Source organism: Medicago sativa, chromosome 6 (genome assembly GCF_051527215.1).
Source record: "Medicago sativa cultivar Bolivia chromosome 6, Bolivia_mono, whole genome shotgun sequence".
NCBI classification, from domain to species: domain Eukaryota; kingdom Viridiplantae; phylum Streptophyta; class Magnoliopsida; order Fabales; family Fabaceae; genus Medicago; species Medicago sativa.
The window spans coordinates 79,119,285-79,140,477 of NC_140754.1; the positions used below are offsets into that span (position 1 = coordinate 79,119,285).

Consider the following 21,193-nt stretch of genomic DNA (forward strand, 5'->3'; position numbering starts at 1 on the left):
TGGATCTGCAACGTTGACGCCCAAATCATTGATTGAATATGTGATTGTCTGAAGTTGATCTTTCAATACGAAGCAAACGAACACCGCACAACAAAAGATGCGAAATCAAACAACGCCGCACAAGACGACGAACAACACAACGTCGCACTAAGACGACGAAATGACGAAAAAACACAAAAGAAAAACTTGATGTATGTGGAGATCACTTATTAAGATTGAAAGAAAGGGGAAAAGAGATGCACATGGGTGATTCTAGGTCAAAAATTGACCTAAAATCACCCCTCCTGGATGTGTGAAAGAGGAAGAAAACTTAGAGAGAAGACAAAGTTTCTCTCACTAAAATTGAGTATTTGGCAAAATTATTTTTTTATGTTTATGTTTGTGTTCAAAAAGATTTATAAAAAAAAATGTTGAGTTAAAAAGATAACTGTAATAAAGAGAATAATTGGGGACTTTTACACACTAGTAAATTTCGGTGCATGAAGCACGAAATTTCGTTCCAAATCCACGAGTAGTGTGTCACATCAAATATCATAAAATTATTATAACAGGTAGTAGATACTCTAGATTATAAAGGAATCACTATATTTTCGGTTTTGTTTCCGGTTGGCATTTAGATTGCTTGTTGAAATGTCAAATTTCTAGAATGGAATATGTTGAAAGCTTCAAGTTTCAACTAACAGCGAAAGGCCAAAATAAACAAGAGTAATGATATTTTGATAACCACTTTTTGACAACTTTTGGACAACTTTCTCTTTCATACTCACATGATATTGTTATCCTCTCTCTTCCTTTTTCTCTCTCCATTGTTTTTGACCAATAAGAAGTGAGAAAAACAAGGTTGTCAACAAAGTTGTCATCAAATGGATGTCAAAATATCATTACTCAATAAACAAAGCTTTTTGTTTTTGTAACTTTGTAAATGATGATGTCACACTCATAAATGAGACTGAACATTAATCTTCTATATTATCAGAAGGAATGTTATCTAAAATGAAAGTATTCATATAATACACATTATAATAAAATAGTATGCATTGTTAACAAAGAAAGGTTTTCACAGCTAGGAAAGTGATTTAAAGATGTATAAACTGATTTTAATTTTGATAAAAAATATTCCCTGGGTCATTATTATAAGAAGAAACACTAAAAAATATAACAACTAATGCAATTATTTATTGTAACTTTTTTACAAATATATCGTTATAAAAAATTGTGAAACTTAAAATATATCCAATAATATCAAAAAGATAAACATCACACGAGACACAATTTTTTTAAACAATAACTAAATTTTATAAATTGTCACGTTTTTTTTAAAAATAGAACCAAATTTTTGTTGAATTCTTCTTATAACAAGAACCAAAAGGATTAATTGGAAGAAAAAAAAATAGTACAAATTTCAACTGATATAAAATAAAAGTATTAAGTAGTTCAAACAATTTAAACTAAAAGGTAAAGAAATTAACATTATTAAGAAATAATGAAGTTCAAACTATATTAAAATCTAACGATCTCTACGACTGCAATTCCTTAACGAAGTTCTATCATTACCAAGTCCTAAGCGCACACACTATTGTGACCGTAATCAGCCGCAACTGCTATAAGAATTTGCTGCATCCAAATGTCAATTATAATAAAGGCTGCACTGCAGTAGCTGTCAAGCCATCCTTTATTATTAGAGGAGTGATATTTGTACAACCCAAATTAGACAACTTTGATGACAACCAATTTTCTCCTCTTGTGATTGGACAAAAACAATGGAGAGAGAAAGAAGAAGAGAGAGAATAAAAAACACATGTGAGTATGAGAGAGAGGGTTGTTTAAAGAGTTGTCAAAAAGTAGTTGTACAAATATCATTTCTCTTATTATTATGCAGCAAATTTTGACAATTTCATTCGTATACATAGTAAACTAAGTCTGCAATAGCTGAACATGCATCCACAAAATATTAATACGACTTTGCAACAATGATTAGATAAACTTTTCACATCTATAAATCTAGATACTGATTTTTATTAAAAGAAATTATGATTTAATCCATCAAATATCTTACAAAATTTCAGCCAAGTATAGTTTACGATAGCTGAACCAATATATGCCACAATATCTGCTAAACTGTCACTAGTTATATATGCCACAATAAGATCGAAAACAATTCCATGGCAAAGCTTTGAAGCAACACGGACATGCACATGAACACACCAAGATGATAAGTTTTTAAATAAAATCAAGTTAAGCCCGGCAAATATACATCGCAACCATTGTCAATGGTTTCAAACTACACAAAGCTTCTAAGGGCCACTGAGAAGAGCTGAGTAGAGAACGCAATTTACACAGTACATGCTTCAAAAACATGGCAAGATAAAAAAAAACTGGCACATCAGGGATTCAATGAACACATACAAAATTGTATCTAATAAGTTATATCTAGCTGTATAGTAATGTTCCAATTCTTGATTTTCTTCTTTTACAACCTTCTTCCTAAATGTTTCATACATTTAAAACTTTTTTTTAGCCATCTTCACTACAATTTAATACTTCCTCTAAACAAGTCAAACATTCTGTACTAAAACTACAAAGACAATGACTGAAAAACGCCATCTACCATCAAGCGCATCATCAATCATTCATCATCATCTGAGCTAGCATATGCCAGGCCTAGTAATCCCCCGGCAGAGTTATCAACCTTAGGCTTAGTTTCACCTTCATGCAACCCTGACACTGGGTGTTCCTCTACTTTCTTCGATCCAGACAAAGATCGCTCCTCAACTTTCTTTGGTCCTGACAAACACTGCTTGCTGTCTTTGAACTTATCACGATCATGCTGTCGATTAGTAATAGAAGCATCACTAGGAGCTTGCATTGGCTTATTGCCTTCAAACCTTGGTCGCTTAGGTTTAATCTCAACAACTTTTTTCAGCAGATCTTGCTGCCTGTATTGCAAAAATATAGATACAATGAATACACTGAAACCAGAAAACAGGCATAGGGGTAAGCTGGGGTGGAAAAAGATCAACCTGATCCCACTCTTTGGCTTTGGCTCAACACGTAATGGTAAAGGTACTGATGCAGGTGAAGAATCTGCTAAACTTGCCGCTCTGTATCTAATGGTAAAGGAAACCAAATAATACATATATATAACTTCCAGCAAAAACGAGCATAGACTGAAAAAAAAAAAAAACTTAAAACAGTGCTTCCATGAAATAGGAAAAAGGAAAATGAATCACGTGTTAAAAAAGCTTTGGTTTCATGTGGTTTAAAATATGCATTTCAGTAATTCAAGTTCCTATTAAGATTTGTCCACGATAAAAAAATCTAATCTCTCTCAATCTCCTGATAAGTAGCAATCTTAACAGAATTCTGATCTCTCTCAGAATTTAAGCCAATAGCTACAAATTCTCCTTAAATAGTTTGCCTGATAAGTTATTGCTACTTATCAGACTTCTCCTTAAAGTGGATTCTATTTGAAGCTAGAATTTGTAGCTTTTGGCCCAAAGTTATTGTTAAATTCTGATTTGTAGCTTTTGTGCTACAAATTCTAGCTTCAAATAGAATCAATTCTACAAGCAAAATCAATTGTACTTTAAATCATCCAAACATGATATAATCAATTCTGCAACCTCTAGATCACTTTTGACCTCCAAAATTGAAACCAGTATTTCAATCCCTAATGAAAAGGAAAATAAACGAGGATGGTAAGAAGATAAATCATAAATTATTGGACCTTCTCAAATAAAAGATTTAAAAGGCACTATCATGCTAGAAGAAAGATCCCACTCCTAAATATTATCTTTACACTGTGTACTTGCATAGCTATCTTGGTCTCAAAATAGTAAATTCATAGCACAGTTTCTAAAACCAGACCAAACATACTAGTTTGAATGAATGGATAACTGTAAACCACCTCCCCTTACTGGATCATAAATATATTCAATTCTGGAAATAGTGATTCACCGTTTTCAAGCAGTTTTAAGAAATTTAGATGATTTCACTAAAAATGAAAGTAAGAAATATACTTGCAGCAGCGAACACAGACTCCAGGAACAAAAAATTGTGTCTGACTCCAAGATGTATGTGAAAGAAACATGGGACTGTTATCTACAGAAAGGAAATGAACATAAAAGGATATCTTAAAAGCAGCAAATGCCCGTTTTTCAGTGCGACGCAGGAGGCGTTCTGCATCTTCCTCAGCTTCCATTTGCTCCTTGAGATATAGTAGATCGTCACTGTCCAAGGCTGCAAACTTAAACTTTAAAAGAGAACAACAAGACTAACATATATAATAAGAGCACCAGATGAAAGCAAGAGGTGAGGGGGCACAAACAACACAGAAACACACAAAAGCTAGAGAAAAAGTATGATACCGCCTCGCCCATGAAGATAACCTCCACGCTCCCCAGCAACTTCTTGCATCTGCTTGTATCAACCAGCCAATAGAGGAAGCCAAGATCCCTGTCGGGGCACGTTATCAGAAAAATCGTTCGTATTGCAAAAAAAAAAATTTGAAAGATTAAAAAAACAGACAAACAAAGCATTCTGGTAAACAACTAAACACCCATCAATTGAGAACGAATGTCACAAGCGCTCCAATTCAATGAGCTAATTACTTTTGGATATATACATGCTGAAATATGTAATTGAGTTTTCAACATTTATTTGGTTGTAAAAATAGAACTTCCGATGGATAATAATCGATGACAATACAATAGGTATGCCCTACATAAGCGGTTACAATCAATGTAGTCAGGATCGAGTTCCTACGTAGGTTCGATTGGCTGGTGAAGGGATGTAAAGTCGGGGAACGTAACACGGTTCGTAAGAACCTACTCAAAGGCAAAGTTGTAACTTCACATACATACACACGAAAACATGAAAATTATTATACATAAACAAAATAACTTATAATTCACAACATCAAACTAAGTTAATTAATAATAGTTTGTCATTTTTTATATCATTTACTACTGTTTTTTCTAAAATAGAAGGCATGGTATTTATTATTTATTTATAAAATCATGACCTGTGCATTCAGAGCAAGGTGGCGTGTTTTGTTAAAAGAAGGTATTTTATTATTTTATTTCTTGTGAGAGAACGAAAGTACTGCAATTTTTCTTTTTGAAAGTCACGTGTTTTGTTAAAAATGTAAGTGTTTTATAAAAGGTAAGGTATTTTGGTATTGGGCCTTAGGGCCCAAACAAGAGATAAGCCTTCTACAAGTTTAACCTAATTTGACCTAGTCCTCTTCTTCCCCATAGAGCTGCCGCAGCAGAAACAGAAAACAAGAGTTGCAGATCTTGATTGCATCTTCTCTTATACCGTGTTTCTCTTCTCAATCTACTTTAATGTCCAGATCTCGTTTTTTATACAATATTGGCCAAAAAAACTCGATCTGCCCACGAAATCGACCAAAAACGACCCAGAGCAAAGTCGAAGCACGGCGGAGTGGCTGAGGCACGTAAGATCGTGCGATCCTACGAGATGGGACTCGATCCTGGCTACCTTGGTTACAATGATCTACTTGGAGAGCTTATCAAAGTAAACTGAACAATACTTATAGACATATCATAAACTAACTTTCAAAGTTCCACTAAACACTGTTTATGTCGTAAGATAAACCCAAAAAAACAACTTGTTATGGTACAAATAGAAGAAAAACTGCATCGCCAAAGTAGAGCCAACAAATTGATTAGAGAAAAGGGACATGTGTCAATTGATCCATTCAGAGAATTGCTAACAGAAAATATGCCAATGATTACAATATATAACGGAAGTTTGAGAAGATAGGTGTGTGTGTGTGTGGGTGGTTGGGGGATTAAGTTGGCTCTAGTTCCTTATTTTCCTGTAAACTTGTTATCAATCCATATTTCCCTTTCCATAGTATCATTTACTATTTCCATTGAGAAAGTGATACAGAGATTCCTTCATTCCAATTGGTTCCCTTATACTGCATTAATTGGTAGTTCAGATCTTTAAGGTCCATAACCATTACAACGGTACTTTCATCAAGGAACTCCCCAACTCCCAAAACTGAATCATGTAAAGAAATTGATCTGCATGTGTACAAGAATTGTCACCTTGTTGCCAGAGGAGATTGATACTTCCTAGACGTTGAACGACGCTCTTCCTGGTTCGGACAGGTTTCTTCCTGACCCAGCAGTACCTTAAGTCAGGGAGAAGAACTTAAAGGAAGAGAAAGCCATAGATGATGTTCGGAGATGCATCTTGGGGCTTAAACTGCAACTGCCATATTCTCTTGTGATGATTCTGATTACGTTGTTGTCACTCTGGTCTCGGAAGTGCAAGAACCAGACCGTGATTATCAGTGTTGTTGTTTGACGATTTGGATCCACCTGATATGTTCCTTGCATTCGAACCTGGCGTTAAGTCTATAGACTCAACACCGCTACCACTAATACCAATTAGTTTTTACTGTGGTTTTTTTGGCTTCGAATATTCTTGTGCCACTCATCTTGCTCCCTCTGACAAGTCTGACTTCTTTAGAGATTTCTCGGTTTCGATTTTGGGGCCGTTGTTTTCTATGAGAGGTTTTGACGGCGCCATCACAATGCTATTACTCATCCGCTATAATCACCAGACTGAGTTAGAGTACAGCCTCCACCTCGGTCGAAAATATGTCAATGATTGGAATATATAAAGGAAGTTTGATAAAAGAAGTGGGTGGAAGTGGAATTATGTCAGCTCTAGTACCTTCTCTCTAAGTACCTTCTATTCCCTGGTATGGCTTCTAGCAGATTTATCATTTTCCATGTAATGGGTTATATTAATCCATATTTCCCTTCCCATGGTCTGATTACTATTTACATTGAGAAAGTAATACAGAAATCCCTTCATTCCCATTGGTTCCTGTTTACTGCATTAATTGGTAGTTCGGATCTTTACAATTCCACAACGCTTTAAAGAGTCCCCCGAATACACAATCAAAGAAGAAAACCAGCAAGGATAAACAAAGCTCCAATTTGCTACATTCTTAATAGGGAGTTCAAAGGAGGTTCCTACAAATTACAAAGCTTATTCTAAACCTTCTACCTCATTATTTTTTTATTTCTCATATTATCGCCAAGTGTTGTCCAATAGTGACGCTATCGTGCAGCTGAATCTAAACAAAATGTTGTTTTGCGATACACTATTTAGCACTGAAGTGCTGTCAGCTAGCAGCTATTGCAGCTCCATAGCGTGGCAGAATTTTCCCGCCAACCGCGATTGCAAAACATATATCTCCTCACTCATTAGGTGAAAGGTTGATCTCTTAGCATATGGTACCAATCTCTATAGCACCAACCCATGTCAGTGTCCGACACTAACACATGTAATTCCTTCCAATTATGCATTTTTTTTTTTTTTTTATATTTTTACTGGTGTTAATGTGTCAGTGTCGTGTCCGGTGTTCACGTCTGTGTTAGTACTTCATAGGTACCAAGTAAGTAAGTATATCTTCTATCATTCAATTATACATAAAAATGTTCAAAACTATGAGCAAAAAAACAAGAATTAAAACAATATAACTATAAACATTTCTTCAACCACAATAAAAAAAAAAAGAAGAGAAGGTGAATCAATGCGCTAACCTTTGCAACCATGCGTTGGAAAGTAACGTCTTCATCATCAATCTTATCTTTTCCTTTACCCAATTTCTTATCTGTAAAATTAACACATACCCAGTAACCAAAATTCAATAAAAATCAAAACTTTAGACAATAAAGACCGTAAAAACATTAAAAAAAAAATGAAAATTGAGGAGAATTATATATACCTTTGGGGTCGGTAAGATTGGTGTATTCACGAACTTCTCTTCCTGCCATAATCAACTACGATTTCTGCAGAATTTTGTGTTTGTCTTTGACAAAGAAGATAGATAGAGAGAGAATGGATTAATCGATTTGTGAGAAGATGATTCTTTCTTCTGTATGAGAGACACTGAAAGGGGTAAAACGAGAAGAGGCTTCTAGAACATATATTTGTTCAATTTCTCACTCTAAATTTAATTCATTTTATTCCTTTTTAGGTCTTTTAGTTATTTATTTATAGGCCAAACAATATTTTATATTGATATTTATTCAAAAATAATATATATTTTATATTGTGATATTTTTTTTTTGAAGAATATTTCATATTGTGATATATTTACTAAAAATGTGAATGAATCAATAAATATTTTATCCCTAAAAAAAGAATCAATAAATATTTTACGAATCAAATTCATCTTAAAAATGTATTAATTAAATATTTGAATATAAATTAGTCCCCGATTGTATAAAAAAAAGACTTAATTGTAACAAAAAAAACATTAGAAATGATTCATGTTTTATTTCATCAATTATTTTGGGGTTAAATGGTGTTTATCTCTCCTATCATGTAGACGGATTTTGGTTTCGCACGTAAAAAAATGGATTTCAATCTTGTAATTTGAAGATTATTTAGTTTTAGAATTTCATAGAATCAAATTTAAAAATTTAAAGTACTTTCGATTCCTGAAATTTTAGAAAACTTTGGTTTTCCATCATATCATCTATTATGTAAAGTTAGAATTTACGAATGTACAAAACGAAACAATTTTCAAACTACAAGGTTGAAATCCAAAGTTTTTTTCATATAAGGTAACAAAAATTTGTTCAAATGACATAAGATAAAACACTATTTAACCCATTATTCTATTTGGTTCGATTTTGGTTATCGGTTGACATCGGAATAGTCGTCCGTTTTTGGTTAGGCTTGTAATGCTACTTTTTTTTAACCAAAATTATAATTAGTTTATGGTTTAATCTACAAGTCAGTTTAATTTTTTCAACAAAATAAAAGATTAAAAAAACAAGAACTTGATCCAAGATTTTAACCTTGCAAAATTTAGTCAACCATAGCACAAAATATATAATACATGTTTGCGGTAAATTATGATCTGATGTACTATTTTGATGCTTAACCGGGGTTGATAAATAATAGCTAGAAAATTGCTGTTCACACATTAGAGAAGGCTGGGACACACATGTAAAATACGATTTTGCCCCCTCGGCAGTTAACTGCCGAGGAATTCAAAATGCGGCTGCAGTTAACTGCCGAGAAATTCCTCGGTAGTTAACTGCCGAGGAAAGCATTTATGCAGACAACAGGTTCTGCATTAATGCTAAGCATTTCCAAGCCATTTTTCGGCCAGTTTTTACCTGTAATTTTACCAGAGCATTTCCATATGCAATTCAAATTATACAACAATGAAACTCGGTCATAAACAAGAAAAATACCATATCTTTTACATATGTCCATAATTAAATCAAACCGACATTTGGTTCAAACCACACAAAAGTTTGAAATTCATCAAAACGGAACATAGTGTCCATAATCAAACAACACATTACAAGTCATTACACATCATTACACATCATTAAATTAAATCCCTACTTACATTCATTACAATTGCATATGGAACGAACATATATATATAATACATTATTTTCCACCATATTCCTAAACATAAATCCGACGTCGCTATCGTCTTTAATAAGCCAAGGCATATAGCTTGCCGTTTTCCATGCAAATTCATCTCTATCTTCTCCTAGGTCTATCATTGGCATTAGAGCAGACAAGTGACGTGTATATTGATTTTCACCAAGATGCTCAAAATAAGTGTTAAGTTGTGTCTTCAAATCATCAATAGAGTCCGTCGGTGTTATCATAACCTTAACCGTCTTTTTAAACGCGCAATACCTAACACGACCTTCAATTCTTGCAACCTCTGACATGTTTCACTTGACAAAAGCTTTAACAAAATAATCATAGATTAGAACAAAATTAAATGGAATGTAATAACGAATAAATCAAATGCGTAAACATTAATAAGCTATAAATAAGTATTGCACTAGTTTCAAGTCAATAAAAGTCATATTATCATATATATCAATATCATTTACATAATGTTACTTATATATTGGCCACAAAAAATTGGCATTACAATTTTGACCCCAAAATATACGTCGGTGTAATTTCTACCAAAAAAAAGGACTAACACCGACAAAAAAATCCCTAGTTAATTGCCAAGTGATTGGAGAAGATCAAGTGACATAAAATCTTCCTCATCTTCCGCAATAACTTCAAATTGTTGCTTTGGTTTTTCGGGAGTGTCCAACAAAATAGGCGCCGCTTTGTTTGATTCCTTTTGTGGTTTCGGCGGTTTGTTTCCACTTTCAATAGCCATGAGCTTTCGGAACAACTCATGTTGATCCAAATACTCATCTTCCCAAGTCACCACATCTTGTTTCTTGTGATTGTGCCACTCCGTAGATGATGGAGGTAGTGGACAACCATTCCTCAAGTAAATAAGCACAAAGTGATTAGGAATTACCCCAAGGCACATGATGGGAGTTTTTTGCTTACCCGGCGGTGGTGGCCCTCTTAGTGGAAAAAAAGATTCCGAGTTACCAAGTTCAAGATTTGTCAACACAACCACACACCTTTTGTAATAATTGGCAACAATGTGCCCCATGTCCGGAAAAGTCAACCACTTATCAACAAGATGTGCACAACTTTTTGTATTTGCGGGAGGATGTAAGCCATTTAAAATGTAGTTATAACGATCCTCACCCGCAAATACTTCAACATAATCATCTCTATGATCTTTTAATTCTTGAATAAGATGTGTACGAATCATGAGATGATTTTGTTCGGTTAAGCCCATGAACTCGGCTATAGCCCGGAATCCACAATGTCCATCGTCAATAACATCCACCACTTTTTCAATAAATGGAAGCATGAAGCGTGGCATATAATCAATAGGCCTCATAACCGGGATAGCCTTAGGCTTTGGATACCGAGAAGGTGGTGGAAGTGGGGAAATTGGTGCTTTACCAAGACGAGCACCTTTTTTCCTTTTATATGATGATGTTGTTGGTGATGGTGACGGTTGACTATCCGGATTTTGGGAATCAACAACCTCCCAAGAAGAAGGGATCCGGCTAGTGGATGTAATTCTTCCTTTAGACCTCGCAATGTCCACTTTTTTCTTGGCTCCCTTGGTTGTTGCTTTTTGTGGTGGTGGAGACATCATGGTGGTTTCAGGAAATGCCAATTGCCGCAAAGCCTCCTTGACTTCAAGCTTCATTTGGAAAGGGAGTTTCTTGAGACGTTCTATAATACCCTTCAACTCATCATCCACCGAAAAACCAAGTTCATTACTTTCTTCTCCCATGCGTAACCTTTGCCAATGGTGGTGTATCTCATCCAATAAAATTGGCTTTTCTTCAAGGAGTTTAGTTGCAATTTCGCATGCACATGGTAAGCCATAAGATGTCCTTTGAACACAACCACAAATTTCCTTGTTCATGCACAACGTTTCCCTACAACGTGACTCTTCCATAGCAATGTTGTCCAAAGCATATCTAGACACATGACCACCTAAGCCGGAGTACAAAGTGACATCTTTGAATCTATGTTCCAACACGGTAACGCTCTGACCAAAGGCTGTTTGTATCGCAGTGTATTGAAGCAACAACATGTTATGTATTTTCTCCCAACAAGTACCCAAATCACCCACACTATTGTCTAAATATTTCTTCACCAAAGCATGAGCCGATTCTACCCTATTGGTGGATCTACAACCAAGATGCAACACACGGTCTGTCCATACCCTCACTATTTTCTCCTTCACTTCATTCAAGGTGGTCATGGCATAGGCTAGGAAAGGTGGGAAATCACTACAAGCATCTTGGAACTCCACTAATGCATTTGCATATAACTCTTGAGTGGACGATTCAACCATATCTTTCCATGCCCTCATGATCTTCTTGACAACATCGCGATTACTTACCTCTTTCCCATCCTTTTTTCCCATAGGATATTTACAATCTAAGACGCACCTTTGTTTAACATTTGCTTGCACATGAAAGTAACAATTCATACCATAACTTTCCGGGAAAACAATTCCAACTGCTTTCATCAAAGACCCATCTCTGTTGGTAACAATCACCTTAGGCATATTCATCTTTGAAGTAAGAAGTTTACGCAACATTTTTAAAACCCAAACAAAGTTTTCCTCTTTCTCATGCATCAAGAATCCAAACCCAACCGAATATGTCAAATCGGTCGAAGTTACCCCAACTACCTCAAACATTGGCATCTTATACAAGTTGGTTTTGTAGGTGGAGTCCATAACCAAAACCGTTGGAAAATTGTTAAACAACTTAACGGATGTTGGATGAGCCCAAAAGATATCTTCGATTGTATTACTTTCACCATGTGTTCTTGAGTAATAAGTATAGTTGTGCTCCTCCAACTTCGAGATTAGATATTGCAACGGCTTCTTGTCACCTCTATTTGCCTTCCATATTTTTTGACGTTCATTGTACACTTGCTTCACATTTGTCATGCAATGTGGTCTTTTGTTCTTCAAGTGTATCAAAATATTTCTTGGAAGCATCTTGCTCTTGGTCAAGTCATGTACAATCTTCTTGTCATCCTCCTTTAATCTACCGGCAAGAATGTGTCCTTCTAAAGCCGGCTCCATCGCATGGTTGTGAACTCCATTAAGAATGTTCAATCCCCATTCCTTTGTTTGCGTACTTTGATATCCACTAATCATGAACAAGCACCCGCATTTTCTTGAGCCCGTTGTCGCATGCTTTGGTTTTTTTTTAGGCACTTTGTGAGCTCCACTCCTTTCACACACTAGGCGCAATATTGGATGGATCAAGCTTGATCTTTGTGTAACGTAAATCCCGCCTTATTTGCTTGACATCGTACCCACCCAAGCAATTCTTCTCTATCTTGAAACTTAATGTCGTCAGAAAAAAACCTAGCCGTGTCCACTTCGTGGGCTTGAAGTGGGACGACATCGGGGCTAACATATTTAGAAGCTTGTTCAATGTTTGGTTTGACTTCAACCTTAGGCGGCTTGACATCTCCGGAAATTTGGACAAAATTACGTTTTGTCTCTTCCGAAACATCTTCCGCGTTCTCGGTCATTACTATAATTAAACAACACATAAATATGAATTAACAACTAACTAATGCATAAACATCAATGCCATAATGAACTAAAACAAAAAAAAACAAAATTTTTTTTTTGAAAAAATGGCAGTAGCTGCCATTTTTTCGCACCAAATTTTTTCCCTAAGTGTTCCTCGGTAGTTAACTACCGAGGTTTTCCTCGGTAGTAAGGTACCGAGGTTTTCCTCGGCAGTACACTACCGAGATTCCCCATGCCAGAGTTCTACGTGACTGACGTAGATACCCATACAATAACCAAAAAATAAATCGATTAAAATGCTCAATACCTGTTTTTTTACGTCTAGAGTGTGTTGATAGCTCCTATTCTTGATGCTTGAATCATTTGGATGAAGATTTGATGAAAAAAAAATTATTGGATTTGGGGGGATTGGATGAAATGGTATGGAAGTTGATGAAAATAGTGTGTAGGGGGAGCAGGTTTCCTGTTTCATCTGACGAAACATAATCCTCGGCAGTTAACTATCGAGGAATTCCTCGGCAGTTAACTGCAGCCGCATTTTGAATTCCTCGGCAGTTAACTGCCGAGGGGGCAAAAGCGTATTTTACATGTGTGTCCCAGCCATATGGAATGTGTGAACAGCAATTTTCTAATAGCCATTGTCATGTGCTGTAATTTATAGGTTGATATCGCATAAAAAGCAAGTAGATGAATATTTTCGTTCGATTTGGTTAGATTGCAGCATGGTCAATTTGCATAATAACTATGAGTTTTTAGGTAATCAAGATCGTCTATCAAGTTCACATTTCGAAATGGTTAAAATATTGGTATGATCATAGATTAAGTCTAAAGTTAAGGGTTGTTCTTATGATTACAATTAGTGGAGCATTCAACCACTTATATTTAACAATGGTTTTATCTACTAGTTGATTATCAATTTTATTTTTGGTTTGGTGGCATTGCAATTTTGATGCCTTTTTATTTGTATCTTTTCAATCTTAACACTTCTTATGTCATGATTGTATTTCATATTTTGGCCTTTTCAAAACAAAATTATGTGTGCCTTTTTAGTGAATCTAATATAAAAGGAGTAGAAAAGAGAGACAGTCCAACAAAAACAAATTATTTTTACACAAATAATAAACATTGGATTATGGAGGAAAAAATGAATTGAAAAAAAAAACACCTTAAGTCTTAGCTGGTGTGTACTATACTATACAATACAAGTATACAACCCTTACATGGGTGATGAACAAGTAATAAAAAAATATTATATAATATACTATGTATACATAAAAACATAATATAAACTCTGAAACACATAATTGTTGTGACAACAACTGAGAGAGTATCTCAGAAAAAACATGTAGTCAGAGAAAACAACAGTGACTGAAAAAATAGTTGAGAACTTTTGGAGGATTTTGAGATGAACATGTGACATATGTTTCAGTTTCTTTGATTATTATCATGTCTTTTTGTTAGACAAATTTCAAAGCCATTCACTAACCGAGCTGAGGGAAAAAAGGACATCCTATCTTCCTTCATTTGTTTCCATCTGTTGTAAATCATTCAAACATGTTAGGTAGGATCAAATTTGATAGATTATGCTTCAACTACAAGTCATACAAGTGGAACACAAATTTTACAACAGAATCGACAATAATTTGGATGGTTAACGCCGATCTAATATGTAGTTAATTATGTTTGGTGGATGACTAATGAATATAACAAGGTGTCACAATCCATTAACCACCGATCTCAAATTATTAACGATGTCGGCGTATCAGTATCCGTGCCGTGTCTGGTGTTCGTGTCTGTGCTTCATAGGTTTGCTATGGTCAAGAGGGAGGGAGAGAGAGGCATTACCTATAATTTGTAACAAAGTAATGAAGAAAAAGAGCAATTTGAAGGCGAGCTAGCTCAGCTCCAGGACAAAATCTAGCACCTCCTCCAAAGGGTGCATAAAATGGACTACTTCTCCAATTTCTCTTTTCCTTCATAAATAAGACCATAACAATTAAGAAAAAAATTGAAATAAAAGTACAAAATTATATACATTATTCACTAAAATGTTATGTGGATTAACCTCATTTTCAGGTTCCATCCATCTCCAAGGATTGAAATTTTTAGCTTCATTGTACACTTTCTCATCTAAATGAACTGCTGAGATAAATGGAACCACAAAACATCCTTTTGGAATAACAAAATCTGCTCAAAAATAGATGAGTTTTTGTCAGTAATTTTATTGTATTAAGCTTTTACATGCATATCATAGCTGCACTAATGAGTCAATATATAATTTGGTCCCGAAATTGTAAGACCATATCAAGTATCAATTTAGTCCTCCACATTATTAATATTTCAAAATAATCTTTAAAATTGTATAATATTAATCAGGTCGAACTCTCTGTCTAGACTCTAAATATGTTATCAAATACATTCATGACATCCCCGACATTATTCTCTTAGTTTCAACTTTCAAATGTATCTATAAAATTACCAACATAATGTCATTATAGTTCGTGCGAATACACCAATGGAGAGACGAATCTGATTAACATTTTTCAATTTATCATTTTGAAATGTTGTTGGTGTAGGGACTATGTTGATGCGGTCCAACATTTTCATGACCAAATTGGATATTCATTCATGTACTAATATTAAATGATATCATTTTCAACGTAATAGAGATTATACTTGCATATACTAATAGGTTGACAAAACATTATTTATTTAAGTTATTTTAATCATTGAGAGAATTAAAATAATTATAGATAATGACTTGTCAATAATCAACATATTAGTGGATACTGATATAAGTTCTTATACATTGAACTTGCTTATCAACCACTCTCAAAATTGTGTACCTTGGTATTGAATGTCTTCTTTAGCTTCTCTAAGTAACCAAATTGCAATGCCACCAAGTCTAAGTGTTTCATCAATGACCTGTTAGTGGAAGACACAATGAAACCTTAACAAACTGGTCTCTACTGAATATGCCAACTATAAATTTAATTAATATCTTTCAATTGAAAAATATTTATGAGATGAACTACCTCATCAAAATTGAGTTGAAGACAATCTGTTATGAAAAATAGCCAAAAATGTTAATCACTTACACATTGAGTAAATGGCATTGCTTTATAGTCCTGCCATGTAAGAAATTCTTCTCCAAAATTAGTCCTTAGAGAATCCTGTTCATCCTGTCCAAGAGAATTATATGCAGAAATTAGTAAGAAAGCATTAGGACATGAGCACTTAATTAAGTAGCTTAACTATGCAGGACCTAAATAAGGAAAATCAATTTAAAGATGAATTCTAGTATACACACCAGAAGTTGCTTCATGGCATTAGGACATTGAGTAAGGAAATAGACTGCAAAAAGCATTGTTTTTGTGGTAGTTTCATTGCCAGCAAATAGAAGATTGATGATGAAGTCTGCAACAGCATCATCTGGCAAACTATCTTCCTCTATCAGTCTTCCAAGTACACCATTATTACCTTCTGTTGGAGGACCATTTTGTCTCTGGACCTCTATGATCTTGTTTATTTTACTTATGATTTTCTCTCTTGCCTGATATCCAAAGAATGTCACATCAATATCCGATTAATCTAGAATTATATTTTGCCTAAGTAATTTAATTAACACGTGCAAATTTGCACATGATAGAAAAACTCTTATAAGATTAATCGATTAACATAACAATCAACGAATCAGCATTTCAGTACTTGAAATTGTAACAGTCGAGAAAGAATTACATTAATCAAAACCAATGAAAGAGTTACATATTGACTTGAATGAGTAGTCTTTTGCTGCATCTTGACAAGCATAGAACCTTAAAACTGTGGTACTAAATTCAGAAAAAGGACTAGATTGACCAGCATTGATTTATTTAAGAGACTGAATTTCTATTTCTTAAATTTGAGGTACGAAATTGACAGAATCTTACAATTTCAAGCACTAAAATGGTGATTTACTTGCATAACAATCAATAAGCCAGACGAGAAAAATTTGCGCCTAATTATGGCTTGCAGTGTTATTTGAAATGGACAATTTCAAGTACTTCATATAAGATGGTTCTTGAAGGACATGATCATGAGAACAATAAACTCATTTCTTTGAAATGTAGTTCAACGTTATGTAGCTAAAAAATACCGACTTCTTAACACTCTTTTGTTTTCATTTTGCAATTCTACTCTCTTTATATATCATTGGTCTAAAAGTTTACTCATCGTACCTTCATAGCAGTGTGGTATGAAGAGCCAGGGATGTTGATGGGAACGGATAGACAACCATCGACAAAATCAGAAAACAACTGAGCCATTTCATTCACTTGAGACTCGCTTGAAACCCCTAATAGTTGATTAACCATTAAATTTATAGCTACCTGCATTAAATCATGTACACATTAGTTCAAAATGAGTGACTTGTACTAAATCTGATAAATTTCTCATAATTGAAAATGAAAATGTTGTTAGAAAGAAAATGGATTGTTACCTTTCTACAAACATCTTGGAGAAGAATGACTTGTTGGTTTTTAAAATTGCTCAAAGTTTTGATCATGACATTTTGTATATCATTCATGAAATGGAACTTAAGCTTATCTAATCGCATCATATTGGATGCGATTCCATGTAGTTTCCTTTGTTGCTCTCCTTGAACTGTAATCACACCATTTTTACCAACCAAATCTCTAAAAGATTTTGGATAACTTGACATGAATAATTTTCCTTCATTTTGCATTACAAAACGATTGAAGCTCGGATCAGATGACACCACTGCCCATTTTCCAAATAGGCTGCATGAAAATATCTTACCATACCTAAGCCAAATGGAAGATTTATCTGTTAGAAAACAGCGTTGTGATTGTGGATAGAAAAAACTAGAAGTTTGTTTAAATTTCTCGACACAACAGCGCTATAATGCCGCTATAATCTCTATTTGGCAATATTTTATACTCATAGCATATCGCGGAACAATAGAGATCTGTTCAAATGCTGCTATGATATAGTACTATAGTCCCTCCCTCTATAAACAATGGTTAGAATGATTTTTACAAGGCATTTCTAACAAATTCCTTGCATTATCAAATTAGTCCTTGAAAGTATAGAACTGTATCAATTCAGTTCCTCGCATTATCGACATTCCCAAAATTATCTTTAAAATTGCAAAATTTCAATTCAGTTTGAAATATTGATAATGTGTGAGGACTAAATTGATACAACTCTACAATTTCAGAACCAACTTGTATATTTACTCAAATTTTATATTACTAGTAAATACCTTTGCACCATTTCTTCAACAAATTGAGGAGGATGAGAACTTGCAACAGCATTGTACCAATTGATACTGTCACCTATCAAAGGCCAACCTCTCCTTCCTGGTGGCAATCTTCCTATGCTTTTCTCTTCCTTCCTTTTCTTGATTTGAATTACTTTTGCAAATATTGCAGTGAACAATATCACAATGATCATCACTAACCATGTTTCTGAAATATTTTCTCTCATTTTCTGTTTCAAATAAAATTGAGAAAAAAAGAAGAGATTATTACACCTCTCTACCTTGCAGAGAAATTAAATATTTATAGTGTGCTACACAACATGGCAATCACTTTTTCAATGCAAATGTGAACTTATTATTATAAAAACACAATAAATAAATAAAAGAATTTATATGTAACTGGTGAACATGCTTAGTTGACCTTATGAAGATCTAGTAGGGCCATGTTAACTTGGTCTTCTAATTCATGAATAAATCATTCTCAGAATCTTTTTTCTAAAACAAATTTGAACACATAAAGATACAAGAAAATTTAAATTAAATGAAAAAAGTTGGAACAAGTTCACAAGCTAACAACTTTTTTTAATAAATTAATATCAATCCAATTTTTTTTTTAGTTTAATATGCAATCTAAAGAGAATCACATATATCTAAGACTTGGCTACTAATAATACTCCTACAACAATTTCAACTATATGTAAGATTTGATGACCCTTCCATAATCTCACTTACAAAAATATCAAATCTTAACAAATAAATGATAGATACTATGAATCTTTATGATGTGTGAGGCACTTGGGAAAAAAAGTGATAATGAAAATAACCTTATGGTTTTGCTGATGAAGTAAAAACATACACAAAATTAAGAACTTTGTGTATATATTCCTTATAAGCTTATAGCTTGATTTGAAGAGAAGGAGATTGAAGTATCTGCCTTGTAATGATTTTGTTATAATCTGAATATATAAGGAAAATGGTGTCTTAAACTGGTCCAAAATAGCACTTTTTTTGGTGTGCATTTTATATTTTAAGTGCAAATTTTTTGAGCACAAAATAAGGTGTATAATCATCAAGTAGGAAAGGTTGTCATAGAGAAAAGTTAGCTAGAGTTTGACTTGTCCATTTTACGTTAGATAGTTATGTGGTAATGAATTGAACAATTTGTCTTATTCAAGTGATGGACACACATTTTTGTTAATAAAAATATATTTCATATTTGAACAAACACTACAATCAAATTCTTTTAATCACAAACACTACAATCACATTTTACCATTTGAGGAGGAAAGACCTAGAATAGGTGATCCTAGTCTTCAACTCTTTTAATCATTTATCTCCAACCAACGAGTTGAGTTATCCAATCCTCAATTTTTTTAACTTACTAATCAAATTAACTGAGCAAAGATATGATCAAACTCTCCAAAAAAAAAATAAAAAATAACATGATCAAACTCTTTAAGTGAGTGATCTACTCATATTTGCTAAAAATAGGTTGATGAGTAAAAATTATTCCCAGTCTCCCTTGCAATTTTTTTTATAGTCAGATATACTTCATATCAATGTTTATTTGATAAGTTATATCAGGGTTGCGGTTGAACTATAACTTAAAAGTTGTATCGTTTAGACGTTCACATTGAGTTCTAAAATATTAAACCATAGATATGTCGTCTCTTGCTTATTTTTCACATGCTAATATAAGATAGATAAAGATAAACAACATAAATACATTTTAGGTATTCTGGTGATTTGTCAAAAACATGCCGTAATTTTACATAAACTACATTTTATAATTTATGTAAAATCACAATAGTTCATCGCAACTCTCAAATTCACCGCAAACCAAACTTACACTATATAAGACTACAAATTTAAAAAGTATCCACCTATTTTTTGGTATATGTGTTACTCTTTTTTTTTGAGAATATTAACCGGTGCCTCCGGGGCATTGGTTAAGCAGCTAACTATAAGACGGAAGATTTTATTAAAAAGTGCTGTAATAATTAGTTAGTCAAAAGTAACAGTTTATATTTTCAAGACAATTTTTCTACTTTTGGATTCTTTAACCAGTGCCACGGGTACTGGTTAACAAAACCCTTTTTTATCCTTATGATGAAGTGTAAAACACAATCCATTTCAGGAGGAAAAACATTCTGTTGCTATGTTAGGTCACAAATAATGGGTCTAATTGGAAAGTGGAAACTAGGAGTTGGGTTATCATGGAGCCACTAAATGAACAAGAATCCCAATTTTAAGGCCTCTTTTCGGGAATCAGCACCCTAAAAAGTTTTGCAGTAAATTATTTTAAGTAAACGAATGTTGAAGGCTTATTGGCTGATTTATTATACACACACGGGTTGTGTTAACCGGTGGTGTCCCGGGGCACTGGTTAAAGAAACCAAAAAAAGAAAGTTTTAGTTTAAAAGTAATATTTTTTTAAATCTTTAAAGAGTTGACTTCACAAGTTTCAATGCATTATTACTATATATGTTTCCTTAACCAGTGCCCCGGGGGCACTGGTTAACATTTCCCTTATTTTAAATGCCAGCAACAACCAGCCAAGCAAACAATGTCAGATATGTCAGCAAATCAATGTAGTTTGCTTTGAGATGAATCTTAGCAACACTCATTTTTAAATATTCTCTCTAACACTGTGCTCTTTTATTGGATGAAATTAATGTATGTCTCACCACTTGGTGTGGGTTCTATTTTTAAAGTGTAAATCTACAATGATTTAAACCAATAAAGAAGTGAGTATTAGAGAGAATGATTAAAAGAGAATGTTGTTAGCACTACTCTTGCTTCAATGCCATACACTAATGATCTTTAAGTTTTTTTTTTTGGTATTTGGTGGCCAAACTTGACACACATTATGTAGAGAAGAGGAATATGACAAATTTAAACCGACACTTCAGTATATCAAATGTCATGCACTCTTGAATATTTGACTTGTATTGATGGAA

General features: G+C 33.8%; 2 protein-coding genes across 3 annotated transcripts; both read right to left on the reverse strand.

Moving 5' to 3' along the window:
- Positions 1–2,390: 2,390 nt before the first annotated feature.
- LOC146917128 (ankyrin repeat protein) lies at positions 2,391–7,949 on the reverse strand. 2 transcript variants are annotated; one of them, XM_085718919.1, is made up of 6 exons: positions 7,775–7,949; positions 7,590–7,660; positions 4,368–4,416; positions 4,132–4,239; positions 3,021–3,102; positions 2,391–2,936 (listed from the first exon to the last, which is right to left on the reverse strand). In XM_085718919.1, exons 1-6 carry the CDS (start codon positions 7,821–7,823, stop codon positions 2,627–2,629), a joined length of 669 nt encoding a protein of 222 aa, XP_085575045.1. In that variant the 5' UTR covers positions 7,824–7,949; the 3' UTR covers positions 2,391–2,626. The 2 variants fall into 2 exon arrangements, with proteins under 2 accessions (XP_085575045.1, XP_085575046.1); XM_085718920.1 differs by having other exon boundaries at positions 4,368–4,455.
- Positions 7,950–14,106: 6,157 nt separating this feature from the next.
- LOC146917129 (Cytochrome P450 superfamily protein) lies at positions 14,107–19,334 on the reverse strand. The gene is made up of 10 exons (XM_085718921.1): positions 19,058–19,334; positions 18,237–18,463; positions 17,451–17,775; positions 17,191–17,340; positions 16,284–16,526; positions 16,072–16,155; positions 15,820–15,898; positions 15,039–15,160; positions 14,819–14,946; positions 14,107–14,507 (listed from the first exon to the last, which is right to left on the reverse strand). Exons 1-10 carry the CDS (start codon positions 19,301–19,303, stop codon positions 14,399–14,401), a joined length of 1,713 nt encoding a protein of 570 aa, XP_085575047.1. The 5' UTR covers positions 19,304–19,334; the 3' UTR covers positions 14,107–14,398.
- Between the last annotated feature and the right edge of the window lie 1,859 nt (positions 19,335–21,193).